The sequence below is a fragment of the Chiloscyllium plagiosum genome, unplaced genomic scaffold (genome assembly GCF_037043375.1).
Source record: "Chiloscyllium plagiosum isolate Xiang-an unplaced genomic scaffold, Cpla_swu_hap1 HiC_scaffold_20, whole genome shotgun sequence".
NCBI lineage: Eukaryota > Metazoa > Chordata > Chondrichthyes > Orectolobiformes > Hemiscylliidae > Chiloscyllium > Chiloscyllium plagiosum.
In genome coordinates this window covers 1,309,795-1,324,186 of record NW_028270158.1, presented here as the reverse complement: position 1 = coordinate 1,324,186, position 14,392 = coordinate 1,309,795, and the positions used below count along the sequence as shown (strand labels likewise).

The 14,392-nt window shown below is 41.7% G+C and overlaps 1 protein-coding gene across 5 annotated transcripts in view; it reads left to right on the top strand.

Moving 5' to 3' along the window:
* The window catches only part of tmc5 (transmembrane channel like 5), a 261,115-nt gene that overhangs the window by 163,376 nt on the left and 83,347 nt on the right, over positions 1-14,392 (top strand). For all 5 annotated transcript variants that reach the window (XM_087998078.1, XM_087998077.1, XM_087998074.1 and 2 more), the window contains one exon: positions 2,317-2,472. In XM_087998078.1, coding sequence (XP_087854204.1) covers positions 2,317-2,472 — 156 coding nt within the window. The remainder of the gene's footprint in view (positions 1-2,316; positions 2,473-14,392) is intronic.

The window sequence follows — 14,392 nt, the reverse complement described above, 5'->3', positions numbered from 1 at the left end:
TCCCTGGAAGGTCAGTGTGGACTTGTTGGGCCAAATGGCCTGTTTCACACTATAGGGATTCTATGAAAAAAAGGAAATTACAGACAAGTTAGTTTAACACGTGTCTTTGGAAAATTGTTGAAAATTGTTGATTAAGGAAATAATCACAGGATATTTGGAATGTCAAAATGCAATCCATCAAAGTCAGTTTGTGTTTGATGAACTTGCCGGAGTTCTTCAAGGATGTAACAAGCAAAGTGAATGTTGGATTTCTTGAAGAATGAGGAATGATGTAATTGTACTGGAGGTAGTTCAGAGAAGGTGCCCGAGATTAATTGCAGAGATGAAGGACTTGTCTTATGAGGACAGATCAAACAGTTTGGGCCTACATCTAGTATAATTTAGAAGGATGAGAGGGGACCTAATTGAGGATATTTATGATACTAAAACAAATTGACAAAGTAGACACAAATAAGGTATTTCTTCTGGTAGACCAATCAAGAAAGATGTCATAGTTTTCTCCTAAGGCTAAGTGAGGTTGAGGGTATTTGGCGATGAGGGGGATTTATCTCTCTGAAAGGATTGTGAATCTATGGAATTCACTGCCCCAGAGTGGGATGGACACCAGAACACTGAATAAATTTGGTGAAGAGGTGGATTTTTAATCGGTAATGTGAAGGGTAATTGGGAGCAGGTAGAATAGTGAAGTTGAAGAAGGGCTTATGCCCGAAACGTCGATTCTCCTGCTCCTTGGATGCTGCCTGACCTGCTGCGCTTTTCCACCAACACATTTTTCAGTTAGTGAAGTTGAAGCCAAGATAAGATCAGCCATGATTGTAGATTGTAGACTCAAGTAGTCTGAAATGCCAGCTGTGCCATGAATTCTCATGTTCATATTGTACATTTTAAATTTTTACTCAAACAGGGAAAGTAAAAATGATATTGAGGAACCAATATTTATTAGACAACTTAACTTTAAAGATCAACATAACCAATAGACTGTCACCATGGTGACAATTTCACTCTAAAGTGGACACTTTATTCTCCAGAAACCATTCCAAGGTTATTATCTGTTCCCAATGGCCTCCTTCCTTTTTCCTTTCCCCACCAGGTAACTTCAAAGCCAGGACTGACTTTCAATATGCACATTACACTGGAGTTTCATCCCACTACCAGAACTAGTTGAATTTTCTGGCCATATTTCTCACAAACTAGGTCTACAATATGTGTACGGGCTTCCACTTCCTTCCTTTCTCTCTTTCCCTCTCTTTCCCCAACTCCATTCTAACTTGGAACTAAATGGACAAAGTAAACATCGACATGCCAATCACCTCCCTTTAAGAATTGGACATTAATAGTCCACCCCTCCATCACAAGTACTATTCCCATGGTCTACAAGGATTAACATCTTGCTGTTCTTCCCAGAGCGAAAAAAAAAGCTGAGCCCATCTTTAACCTTTAATAACCAAACCACCCCAAGCTCGTTGTCAGCCAGAGTTCATTGTAGGTTAGATAGCACACTTTATTCCTTCACTTCAGCTTCAATTAAGAGTCCCAAAATATAAGAACTGTCTTTATCACACCTAAAAGCTGGTTTTGCTTCAGCAGTGCTGTACAATGTGGGTAGCTACTTCTGCCAATGAAGATTATTCCTAGAATGACTTCCCAATGGAAGTATAAATTATTACAGAGGTCACAAACAAAATAAAGAAACATGTGAAGGCATGCAGCAAGAAGAACCAAAGCAAATTGCATTGTACTTAAAATAAATTACATTCCTAATCTCCCAAGAGAAAGATAGTCATTTTCTTCCAGAGAAAATTTGGGTTGATTTGACCAGTGATACCCACAACCCAGTGAGAAAGAAAACTCGACTGCATCATCTGCTTACCCACCAGTGAGGAAAGGTTGACATCGTGTGTCACTGCTGAGGGGTCACAAGGAACTTTAACTTTGTTTCTCTCTTCACCAATGCTCCTAGGCCTGCTGAGTTTCTCCATCAATTTCATATTCAAGATTGTCAAAATAATAAGAGTAGTTTGATAGTGTATGTTTACACAAGGAGGCCTCAAGTCAAACCAAATGTTGCAATCTATTTATCTAATCAAATGACTTCTTTCGCTGCTCCTTAGATGCTGCCTGAACTGCAGTGCTCTTCCAGCACCACTAATCCAGAATTTTTTTATTAAATGCTTATTGACAAATACCAAAGAAACTAGTGCATCAAAATAGAGCAAATTAAAGTAATTTTTCTGAAAAATATGATAGAGTTTCAAAACTCAAGAAGACTACAAGATCATATTTGCAGTTAAAAGACTGAATTGTTCATATTTACAGGAAATGTTATCTGAAAAAATGCACTACCATCGGCAACTATCAACAAAACAGAGAATATTGCGAAATTTAATTCACCTAATGGCCTGGATTATTTCATTAGGAACAACATATGGTTGCTGTTTTGGAATCCATTCCTTTTCGATCTCCAATTTTAAGGTATAACGTGTATTGAGTTTGCATTTTACCTTTTATATGTGTTGATCTACTGAATGCATGATAATGCATTTGTGTATAACAGAATTGTTATGATGCAGGTGACCATTTGGCCCATCCTTCAGCACCAACTCATTGAGCAGTTTAACTTATGGCAATCCTGCTTTTTCCCCATGACCCTGCACATCATATTCCATTGTAAATAATCACCTAATGTTCTCTTGAATGCCTCAATTTCAATCTGCTTCCACTGCACTTCCTGCAGCGCATTCCTTAAAGAACTGAGTCCGAAATAAAAATGTAGGAAAGGGCAGATCAAAATTGAGGAAAGTTGCTGGAAAGTAAATTGTTTATGAATATTCAATCGGAGAAATTGTCAATAAAAGATGAAAAAAATTAAACCACTCAAAACACAATAAAATTCATTTGCGTTTTGTTAGTTATTTGAATTTCTAGGAAGAAGTCAATAGACAGTAATGTCAAGAGATAAAAAGTTAAATCAATATAGCCTGTTTACAATCTCACCTCAAATTAAAATTACACCCAAAGAATCTGTGTTTGAGTGAGTGAGAGAGAGGCAAAGAGAGAGGAATAGAAGCAGAAGATTGCACATTTACATCAATTTTTTTGGAATAACAATATAATATTCTTTGTGATGTTAAAGCAAACTTCTATCAGTGTTGATTTGAGCATTTGAATAGGGAAAAGGTATTGGTTTGTGCAACCAATTTTTGCATCATATGCTACCTTTAACTTAAACCATGCAAGCCCAGTACTGAATGCAGACCAAGGTAATGTACACATGAAATAAAGCAAGAACACTACCCTGCAATCACTTTTTCAAATGGCTGTTCCTCTGGTATGATGCCATGATTCTGTTGGTAAAGAGATGGCAGCTAAGGGTGTACCAGGTTGATCATTGTCAATGACAAAAACAACCTGTCAGAGGAAAGATTAATGTACCCATTCATCAAAATTAATACATTTTGAAACATTAAGATTAGGCATTTGTAGTTTTATAAAGGCAGTGCATCAAATAATACATAGGCATTACTCTTAAAACATGATGGTTGGGGTCTCAAACGCATAACAAATCTGAGCCAATTATTTTGGACTGATGAAAATCTTGAGAATCCTGACTCTTCTTTACAATCTATCATGTTATTTATTTTATCCCAATCACATGACAACCTTGACACTTGTACATCGCATATCAACATCAAAGGATATTGATGATGATGTGTCACACAACTTGAGTTGATGTGTTCCATCCTTGCAGGTGCTGATCTGTGCTCCAGTGATTAATGTGTGACTGTAATTTATCCTCCCTTAACCTGACTACAGGAAGTGCAATCCCCAACTCTCCAGATTCTGTTTTTTTCTCTAACAGGCACTTATCATAATTAAGGCTCCAAGATCTTCCTTGTGATTAATGGAATTTGTCTCTCTTTGATATCAAAAAGACTTTTATACCCAATTGGTGCCTGTGCCTCTGACATTATTAATCCTTTCCTAACAATCTAATTGTTATTAACTTCTCATTAAGCAGACGGTTATTGTACATTATCAGCATCACTACAGAGTACAGCAGCTTTGTAAGAATGGTTTTGAGCCAAGGTGGTCAACCTTATGTCTGCTGTGACTCAGGAGCTGCCCCATGGGCACAACAGCTCTGCAGCTTTTGCTACAGAGGAAGACAGTGAGCTGAGAAGGTGCAAAATTCTCTTGCCTCTGTGGGACAGTAGCACGATGTAAATGTTGCCTTCAAAGATCCAACACAAACACCATATGGTCATCTTCAGTGTTGTAACAATTTTGTGAGACATACAACAACTTAGAGAACCTTCATTAGGGCTGAGGAAATGACCTGGGAGTTGCAGTGAGAGAGAGACTCCCTGAGATTCTTGTAGAGAGAGGAGGAAAACTTCTTCAAGGCAGGCATCCTTGCAAGAGGATTCGCAGTAGGGCTAAAATCAACGAGGTAAAAACAATGACTGCAGATGCTGGAAACCAGATTCTGGATTAGTGGTGCTGGAAGAGCACAGCAATTCAGGCAGCATCCGAGAACGTGCCTATCATGGGACAGCTAAATATCAAACTTACTGGGGATGAATTAAGAAAGCTGTAGCTATGAGCAAAGCTCCTGAACTCATCAAACACAAGAAACGAGCATTCCTGCAACATAAGCAGCATTTGCACAGACCTCTCCCTTCCTGCTGGAAAGAGAGAGGGTGGTCCCCAGGGTGTGAATGATTCTAAGATTAGGACTGTGTATCAGAACATAGCATACCACAGTAACTGCAACAACTATCTAGGCATTATGCGAATGAGCACCATGCTGTCAGCAGACTGCAGATCCTGACTGAATGCATCTATCCTGAATCTCAGACCAGTTTAAGAACTGGACAACCTCCCTCCCATTACAACAATGTCATTGGGATCAATCTTCATTGAAAGATTCCATGGTCACTGCTGTAGAGTTGGTAAAATATTATTTTGTGAGATCACAAAATAAAAGCACCTTGAGCTATGGTTAGAGTCACTGAGGTCTTGGAATAGAGGGGACAGTAGCAATGTGGATACATTGAGTATCGGCTTTGGGAGGTCATGTTGAGGCTATACAAGGCATCGGTTCAGCCACTTTTGGAACACTGCGTTCAGTTCTGGTCTCCCTACTATCAGAAAGATGTTGTTAAACTTGAAAGGGTTCAGAAAATATTTACAAGGATGTTACCAGGATTGGAGAAGCTGCACAGGCTGGGGCTATTTTCCCTGGAACATTGGAAGCTGAGGGGCAAACTTAGAGAAGTATATAAAATCATGGGGGGCACGGAAAGGGTGAATAGCCAAGATCTTATTCCTAGTGTAGTGGAGTCCAAAACTAGAGGGCATAGGTTTCAGGTGAGAGAGGAAAGATTTTAAAAGGACTTAAGGGGCGACTTTTTCATGCAGAGGGTGATGCGTGTATGGAATAACCTGCCAGAGGAAGTGGAAGAGGTTGGTACAATTACAACATTTAAAAGGTATCTGGATGGATATGTGAATAGGAAAGGTTTAGAGGGATATGGGCCAAATGCTGGCAAATGGGATTAGATTAATTTAGAATATCTGGTCGGCATGGATGAGCTGAAACAAAGGATCCGTTGCCGTGCTGTACAATGCTTTGACTCTGTGACTCCATGACCGAATGACTGTGACTCTATGACTGTATGACTGTGACTCCATGACTGTATGACTGTGACTCCATGACTGTATGACTGTGACTCTATGAATCTGTGACTCTGTAACTCTGTGACTGTAAAATTAGCTGAATGATAGGAAACAAAAGATAATGGCCAATGACTATTTTTTGGTCTGGAGGAAGTTTGTCGTGGAGCTCCTCATGGGTCATTTTTGGGACTCTTTCTTATCTTGATATATATTAATGATCTGGATCATGCAGGGGACAATTTTGAAGTGCACAGATGTCACAAAATACAGATGAATTTTAAACTGTGTAGAACTTCAATAACACTGACACGTTGGTAGGGTGAGTAGATAATTGAAAGATGAAGTTAAATGCAGAGAAGCGTGAGATGAAACTTTGGGATAAAAACATGGAGAGACCACATAAGATAAATTCTCATCCTTGATGATGTGCAGGAGCAGGGACACCTGGGTATGTATGTTCATAAGTCATTTAAGGTGGTAGGACGTCCAGAGGGTAGAGGCATACAATATTTTAGACTTTATAAATAGAGACAATAAGAGTACAAGAGTGAAGAAGTATTGTGGAACTATAATGGCATTGGTTAGAACCCAGGAGAAAGTGACAACCCCCTACACCTCCATCCAAGACCCCAAAGGATCCTTCCACATGTGACAGAGATTTACCTGTCCTTCCACACATGTCATCTACTGTATCCTTTGCACCCGATGTGGTCTCCTCTACATCAGGGAGACAAGACGCCAACTTGCAGATCGTTTCAGAGAATATCTCTGGGATACCCACACCAACCAACCCCACCACCCAGTGTCTGAACACTTTAACTCCCCCTCCCACTCCACCAAGGACATGCTCCCCTGGGCCTCCTCCATTGCCAAACCCTAACCACCCGACGCCTGGAGGAAGAATGCCTCAACTTCCGTCTTGGGATCCTGCAACCACACGGGATTAATGTAGATTTCACCAGCTTCCTCATTTTCCCCCTACATTATCCCAGTCCCAAGCCTCCAACTTGGCACCACTCATTTGACCTGTCCACCTTCCTTCCCATCTCTCCACTCCCCCCTCCCCTCCGAACTATCACCATTACCCTCACTTCCATCTGCCAATCGCATTCCCAGCCACCTTCCCACCCAGCCCCACCCCCCTCCCATTTATCTCTCAGCCCCCCGACCCACAAACCTCATTCCTGATGAAGGGCTTATGCCGGAAACGTCAATTCTCCTGCTCCTTGGATGCTGCCTGACCTGCTGTGCTTTTCCAGCAACACACTCTCGACGCTGGTTAGAACCCAGCTGGAGTCCTGCATACAGTTCTGGGCACCACATTATAAGAAGAATATGAATGCACTGGAGAGCGTGTAGAGGACGATTATGAGGATGGTTTCAGTAATCACAAACTTCAGTAGGACGAATGATTGGAGAAGCTGAATGTGGTTTCCTTGGAAGGAGAAGGCAGAAGGGAGACTTGGTAGAGGTCTTCAAAATCATAAGCGGTCTGGAAAAAGTTGACAGGGAGACACTGTTCCCACTCATAATACGATCAAGAGCCAGAGGGCACATATTTTGAAAAAGAAAGTAATATGAGGAGAGAAAAGTTTTTTCCCCACAGCGAGTATCCAGATTTGAAAAGCACTACCTTAAGGTAGAATAGAAATGTGTTGAGGTTTATGGGAAAAATGGCTGGAATTTGACAAGAAGTCAGAATACTTGGACCACCAGTGCAACACAAGGGTTGAACAGCCTCCTTCTGCACCATACCAGTTCTGATAGTCTCTATTTCCCTGGCCCATCAATCTCTAAGATTCCTGTTGATTCCCATTCTGTCCTTTTTTACTGAATACCAGTTTTCACAAGAAACCTGTTTGTCTGTTAACAGAAAGCATTATTCCAATCCTCACAGCCACCTCTGCTTTGTCTCTCTGCACAGCAGCATCTTTCTTGTCTCTCTGTTTGTCTCAAAGAGCAGCTGTCCTTTTTCCCTGTATTTTTATGTAAGGTATGAAAATTGTCACTTGATATTTCTATAAGTTTTTGTTTGAGTTTCTCCCTGAGCTGGGGTGCTTCGTGAATTCTCTAATTCAAATTGAAAGAGACATTTTAAAATATAGCTGTCTCATAAAGTCCATTGTTCATAATGTTTCTGCTATGATTTGTTGAATTATATCTATTTAATTGGAACCAATTCAATATTTTCAGTCATTCTAAAGAAATTTGAAAATGCCAAAATTTTGAAGATGAGTAAAACAAATAAAGTTCTTTATTTTGAAGCTTGCAGAAAGAGATTGGAGATCAGAAATAAAAACAAAATGCTGGGGAAACTCAGCGGGTCTGGCAGTGTCTCTGGGAGATAAGCAGAGTTAATGTTTCAAATCTCTTTTGAAAATTATACAGGTATAATGTATATTTTAAAGCTAGTATTTGATACTTGTGTACTATAATACTATAAAACTCCATTTTGATAATTATGTAATTGTGAAACAATATGTTTGAATGAATATTCCAAAGAAGAGTCACATTGGACTTGAAACATTAGCTCTGCTTTCTCTCCACAGACACTGCCAGGCCTGCTGAGTTTCTCCAGCACTTCGTTAGTATTTCTGATCTCCAGTCTCCACAGTGGTTTGCTTTTACATATTTGAAAGATCGATTATTGTTTGCTATCTATATCAACATTTATCATTAAATTATTGAAATAGACAAATATACAGGCAGAACATGTACACAAAATGTAAAGTTTTAACAAGAAAGTATTTTGTTTTGCAGAGATTATTTTAATTAAAATCTGTTAAGTTCAGCTAGTTTAAGTTTACCCTAATATATTCTGTCCAAAAACATATATTCATCAACTAAATTACTGGGCCTACATGTACTCAAGGAGAAATCCTCATTCACAAAGAGGTTATCAACCTAGTAAAATACTGAAGCATTAATATCTAAAAACTGAAATGCACAAAAAGTTTTCTTGCATAATTATAAATTTTCTATTAAAATTTGGGTGGGATTTTGATGTGAAAATATAGGTGAGGTTGATAGCATTCACTCTTATTTGTAAATTAAACAGCAGATTTTGCAAGCTCACATGAACAGTTGAACAATAAAAGTTCTCTGCATGGGAGAAGGTGCTGCTCTTTAAACTGCACAATAATATCAGATCCACCTGGTCCAATGTGTGGTGGGAGAAAGCCATTCTTAACAATAGTAACAGACCACAACGTCTGAGCTTGTTCATTTCCAATTAAGGTATCTTTCTCATAATGTGATAAATCTTAATTGCTCAAAAACAACTTCTCTGGCATTGAAATTAACTTTTAAAAGGTATGTAAAATCATTACTGCAACCTTTTATTATTGTTGGAGTTTTTTTAAAAAAATTAAGTGTATTAGTTTTTTATTTCTGTCTCTTTTGGCTCTGTCTTACGCTAATCCATCTTTCCCTCTCTCACATTATGCATCAAAATGATGCATCATTCTGTCTTTCCATGTCTGCTTCAAACATTCTGCAGTTTATTAATGATTGTTGAATTTAATTGATTGTGGAGATACAGTTTCTTGTCCTGTTCCCAGTTGAAGAGAGGCTGGGCAGGAAGCTGCATTGGCTGGATATTTGGCTGACAGCAGCTTGCCATCCGATGCACATAGCAAGTCTATGAACAAGTGTGTGTGTGTAACAAACAGCAAACTACCTGTTCACTGACTACAGCAAGAGCTGGTCCAATAGAATGATGAGCACAACACCAGATAAAACATCTAACCCAACAGTCAACTTGTAGTTCCACACTAAAATCTCCCCAAAAACGACAATGTAGCCACTTTAATTAACAGTACAGATTATTAGCACAAGAGTAGTTAATATCTGTTACAGATTTTCTATTAGGACAGCTGATATGTTGGAACACCACCACCTGCAAGTTCCCCTCCAAGTCACTCATACCCTGACTTGGAAATATATTTCCGTTCCTTCACTGTCATTGGGTCAAAATCCCGGAATTCCCTCCATAAGAACATTGTGGGTCTAACCTACAGCACATGCAGCGATTCAAGAAGGGAGCTCACCCCACCTTCTCAAGGGGCAACTAGGAACGGGCAATAACTGCTGGCCCAGTCAGTGATGCCCATGTCCCATGCAAGGATAAGAAAGAAACTTGCGATTAACCTGTGATAACAATAATACATGGTCAGCTGATTTCAGTGACTCTAGCCAGACCTTCCATGATACAGTAGAAAGTGAGAGATATAGGGGACCAGACCATCTGGTCCTTAATGTGATGGAGGGGACCAGACAATCAGGTCCTTACTGTGATATAGGGGACCAGACCATCAGGTCCTTACTGTGATGGAGGGGACCAGACAATCAGGTCCTTACTGTGGTGGAGGGGACCAGACCATCAGGTCCTTACTGTGATAGAGGGGACAAGACCATCAGGTCCTTACTGTGGTGGAGGGGACCAGACCATCAGGTCCTTACTGTGATAGAGGGGACCAGACCATCAGGTCCTTACTGTGATAGAGGGGACAAGACCATCAGGTCCTTACTGTGATATAGGGGACCAGACCATCTGGTCCTTACTGTGATGGAGGGGACCAGACAATCAGGTCCTTACTGTGGTGGAGGGGACCAGACCATCAGGTCCTTACTGTGATAGAGGGGACAAGACCATCAGGTCCTTACTGTGGTGGAGGGGACCAGACCATCAGGTCCTTACTGTGATAGAGGGGACCAGACCATCTGGTCCTTACTGTGATGGAGGGGACCAGACAATCAGGTCCTTACTGTGGTGGAGGGGACCAGACCATCAGGTCCTGACTGTGATAGAGGGGACCAGACCATCAGGTCCTTACTGTGATATAGGGGACCAGACCATCTGGTCCTTACTGTGATGGAGGGGACCAGACAATCAGGTCCTTACTGTGATAGAGGGGACACGACCATCAGGTCCTTACTGTGGTGGAGGGGACCAGACCATCAGGTCCTTACTGTGATAGAGGGGACCAGACCATCAGGTCCTTACTGTGATAGAGTGGACAAGACCATCAGGTCCTTACTGTGATATAGGGGACCAGACCATCTGGTCCTTACTGTGATGGAGGGGACCAGACAATCAGGTCCTTACTGTGGTGGAGGGGACCAGACCATCAGGTCCTTACTGTGATAGAGGGGACAAGACCATCAGGTCCTTACTGTGGTGGAGGGGACCAGACCATCAGGTCCTTACTGTGATAGAGGGGACCAGACCATCTGGTCCTTACTGTGATGGAGGGGACCAGACAATCAGGTCCTTACTGTGGTGGAGGGGACCAGACCATCAGGTCCTGACTGTGATAGAGGGGACCAGACCATCAGGTCCTTACTGTGATATAGGGGACCAGACCATCTGGTCCTTACTGTGATGGAGGGGACCAGACAATCAGGTCCTTACTGTGGTGGAGGGGACCAGACCATCAGGTCCTTACTGTGATGGAGGGGACCAGACCATCAGGTCCTTACTGTGATGGAGGGGACCAGACCATCAGGTCCTTACTGTGATGGAGGGGACCAGACCATCAGGTCCTTACTGTGATGGAGGGGACCAGACCATCAGGTCCTTACTGTGATGGAAGGGACCAAACCATCAGGTCCTTACTGTGATGGAAGGGACCAGACCATCAGGTCCTTACTGTGATGGAGGGGACCAGACCATCAGGTCCTTACTGTGATGGAAGGGACCAGACCATCAGGTCCTTACTGTGATGGAGGGGACCAGACCATCAGGTCCTTACTGTGATGGAGGGGACCAGACCATCAGGTCCTTACTGTGATGGAAGGGACCAGACCATCAGGTCCTTACTGTGATGGAGGGGACCAGACCATCAGGTCCTTACTGTGATGGAGGGGACCAGACCATCAGGTCCTTACTGTGATGGAGGGGACCAGACCATCAGGTCCTTACCGTGATGGAGGGGACCAGACCATCAGGTCCTTACTGTGATGGAAGGGACCAGACCATCAGGTCCTTACTGTGATATAGGGGACCAGACCATCAGGTCCTTACTGTGATGGAGGGGACCAGACCATCATGTCCTTACTTTGATGGAGAGGACCAGACCATCAGGTTCTTACTGTGATGGAGGGGACCAGACCATCAGGTTCTTAACTATGATGGAGGGGACCAGACCATCAGGTCCTTACTGTGATAGAGGGGACCAGACCATCTGGTCCTTACTGTGATGGAGGGGGCCAGACAATCAGGTCCTTACTGTGATGGAGGGGACCAGACCATCAGGTCCTTACTGTGATGGAGGGGACCAGACCATCAGGTCCTTACTGTGATAGAGGGGACCAGACCATCAGGTCCTTACTGTGGTGGAGGGGACCAGACCATCAGGTCCTTACTGTGATAGAGGGGACAAGACTATCAGGTCCTTACTGTGATGGAGAGGATCACACCATCAGGTCCTTACTGTGCTGAAGTATGCTGGCTACCATGATTGAAATACAAATCTAGAGTTTTGTGAAAGAATTAGCCTTTAGAGTTCAAACAATATCAACTCATTCAATAAAGGATGATTCAGTTTAGAGCTCTGGGGCACACGGGACATAATGTAAAATCACTTTGTGAGCCTGACCTTGAAGTTTGGTTTGACCTGGTCACTCAGAGTCTGGAGTGCTATTCCAGACACAGGATGATGTCCTAAAGTGATTTATGACAGATTAGTTAGTATAAGTTTTATCACTGTAGGCAATTATGACAGCCAATGTTTCCACAGCGATTGACCAGTTAATCATTGCTTTTTTTTCTGCCTTAGAATATCTGGTACCACATATACACAACTGGCAGAGTGGTCTGTATAGAATTTCTAGGAAAGCGAGCAAACTATCGATCTTGGATGAATTGGTTAGTTGAGAAACTGAATTCTGGAGAAGATTTTGATCCAGCAAAGGAAAAGGCAGCTAAGTTTTCATTACTTTCTGACCTTGCAGTGGCAGGTAGACCAACAAAGAGGAACCAGCCAACTAGATTATGGGCTGTGAGTATATAGAGAAACAAACATAGCAATGGCTACTTTGTCCAACAACTACCATCAAAGATCTCTAAATTAGACAGTAGTAAATCGGTATTTGACCTTTATTCATAATAATATAAGTGAGATTAATTAACATGTGAAGGTTCTGGTGTTGGGCAGGGCTGGAGAAAGGCAGAACTCACTCATCATCAGGTTATCGTCCCACAGATTTATTTGAAATCACAAGCTTTCGGAGTGCTGTCCCTTCGTCAAGTGAAGAGCAGCACTCCGAAAGATTGTGATTTCAAACAAACCTGTTGGACTATAACCTGATGTCGTCTGGCTTCTAAGATGAATTAAATCAGTCTTTAGGATGCTGTAATCCTATTTGACTGTATATTAGAAACTCTCGCAGAAACGTGTAGCTTGAAAGTCAGCATTCCAATGAAGTCAAAAAGTGTGGTGCTAGAAAAGCACAGCAGGTCAGGCAGCATTTGAGGAGCAGGAGAATTGACGTTTTGAGCATAAGCTCTTCATCAGGAAGAGTTTACGCTGGAAATGTTGATTTTCCTGCTCCTTGGATGCTGCCTGACCGGCTGTGCTTTTCTCGCACCACACTTTTTGACTCTGGTCCCCAGCATCTGCAGAACTGACTTTCTCCAAGCATTCGTATGAAGTTCAGACTGCTTTTTAAAGTGTAAACTTGGTATTTGTGAATTCACAGATTCAATCCTAATCACATTATGCCATTTCTTCCCCTGAGGACATGAATTTGCTTTGCACTTGCTATGTGATTTGGCCAGCTCTGCATGTACAGAGAGAGCTTTCTCAGGACCTGAATTTGAAATAAACAAATGTAATAGAAGTTGACATTTTACTTTAAAACCGGAAATCAATTAATATATTGTTTTTGCTTCTTAATTGCAGTCAAGCAAGATATTGAACCTAGCCTATTCTTCAGAAACAAATTTAATGTTATCTTGAAACTTTAAAAAACCAACAGCAAAAGGGGACACGAGAAATCACTTGGAAACAATGTTAGGAGCAACCCTAAGATATTGTATAAATATATTAAAGGAAAGAAGTTAACCAGGGAAAAAGTAGGGCCCATTATGGACCAAGGGGGCAATCTGTGTGAGAAGCCACAGGATATTGGAATGGTATTAAGTGAATACTTCACTTTGATCTCCACTTTGTAAGAACGGAATTTAGGAAAAGCGACAGTGTAGAACTTGCACAGTTTGCACAGTAGGAAATAGTGGAGGGGGGAGGCTATTGAACATCTGATGGGCTTAAAAACAGACAAATGCCCTGGCTCGGATGAACTGCATCCCAGGATGCTGTGGGATGAGGCAGGAGATTGCAGGGGCTCTGATACCAATTTTTGAATTCCACTCTGACCATGGGGTAGTATCTGAGGACTGGAGGATGACCAGTGTGGTTCCACCTTTTAAGAAGAGTGGCAGAGAAGAATCTGGAAAGTATAGACCAATAAGTTTCAAATCAGCGGTAGGGAAACTATTAGAGAAAATTCTGAAGATGAAAATTAATGTCCACTTGGAAAGGAATGGGTTAAATAGGGATAGTCAGCATGGCTTTGTCAGAGAGAGGTCATGCCTAACCAATTTGTTAGAACTTTTCAAAAATGTGATCAAGTGTATGGATGAGGGAAGTTCAATTGATGTCATTTATATGGATTTTAGCAAAGCTTTTGACCATATCCTTCACAGGAGACA